The 1,312-nt window shown below is 27.9% G+C and overlaps 1 protein-coding gene across 3 annotated transcripts in view; it reads left to right on the top strand.

Moving 5' to 3' along the window:
• LOC112457925 (transcriptional regulator ATRX homolog) overlaps positions 1–1,312 on the top strand; it is a 13,524-nt gene that overhangs the window by 5,215 nt on the left and 6,997 nt on the right. For all 3 annotated transcript variants that reach the window (XM_025021246.1, XM_025021245.1, XM_025021244.1), the window contains one exon: positions 844–1,181. In XM_025021246.1, coding sequence (XP_024877014.1) covers positions 844–1,181 — 338 coding nt within the window. The remainder of the gene's footprint in view (positions 1–843; positions 1,182–1,312) is intronic.

Raw genomic sequence — 1,312 nt, 5'->3', positions numbered from 1 at the left:
TAATCTAAGATTAAAAGTTAACCGACACTTGTGAAACTGGGCCTTAGAGCGTCAAGTGGATCGCATAGACTTATATACATATTTAGGATTTATGGTATGATTATATTATAAAGTAGTAAAGAGTTTAACTTCACATGAGGTTATATCATACTAAGTCACATATGAAAATTTGGTAATATAATGATAATAAATCTACTATTAGCGTTTATTGGCATTATTTTTATTACTATAGATCTATTTATAAAATGTTCCGATGTATTGTTTCTATCATACGCCAATTACACAGCCACAAAGTATAGAAATTTTTTTCATTCGTACTGACTAAAGAATTTTTATTTTGTAAATTTTGTAAGCAGATACGTACAGAAGTATAAAATTTAGAGTTTTCTAAATTAAAATTAAAATTTCTTTATTAATGAGAAAAAAACTCGAACTTAGGATAAAAATGCAGAACAGCCTGCTTAACAGCATAATTAATCATATTCAACTAGCATTGATTATTTAATTCGACACGATTGTAAAGTATAATGAATACAAGTTTACTCATATAATAAACGCTTTTTCAAATCGACAATTCTTTGGATCAATTATATTGAAAAATGTTTCACGTTTTTGTAATATATAACTCTAATGTATTTATTTATATATACTTTTATATAAATAGTATCTACAATTTCTGCGGACTAAAATTTTTGTATATCGTGGACTGGATATTATATTTTACAAACTTGTTTTGAGTGAAATAGACATCTTTATTATACAATAAATTTTTCAAGTGACAAATTTAACTTATGTATTAGTGGGTTATTATCCAAAGTACCTTATTTCCATTATCCTTTACAGTCTTATTAATTTGGATAAACTTGAAAAGAGCCGCAAGAAAAATGCAAAGAAAGATTCCGATTCGTTGACGGATGATGATTTGTCCTCAAAAATTGCGAGAAGTTCAAATAAGCAAAAGGAAAAAGCAAAAGCCAAACAGGAGTCTTTGATGGATCATTTGAAAAGAATAGAGAATGACAATATCTCACCAACCATAGAAATGGATTCTGATACTGATATCGAAGAATCAGCTCATCAAATAAGTAAAGTAAACGATATGCCTGTGTCTAATGAAGCTCTAATGTCAGAGGCAGATAGAATCGCGAAAGAGAATCTATTAAATACCTCTGATTCAAGCGGTAAGCAATTTGATATTAATGGAAATAGAATTATTATGCATAAAACTTTCTTTAAATATGAAACGTTTAAAGTATATGGCACAACTTACTCTCGATTCAGCACACTTGGTATTGATTTTTGAAAAAAAGAT

This window comes from Temnothorax curvispinosus, unplaced genomic scaffold (genome assembly GCF_003070985.1).
Source record: "Temnothorax curvispinosus isolate PA1 unplaced genomic scaffold, ASM307098v1 QBEX01008464.1, whole genome shotgun sequence".
Taxonomy (NCBI): domain Eukaryota; kingdom Metazoa; phylum Arthropoda; class Insecta; order Hymenoptera; family Formicidae; genus Temnothorax; species Temnothorax curvispinosus.
The sequence above is the reverse complement of the archived record's forward strand: the minus strand, read 5'-3'. Positions and strand labels throughout refer to the sequence as shown.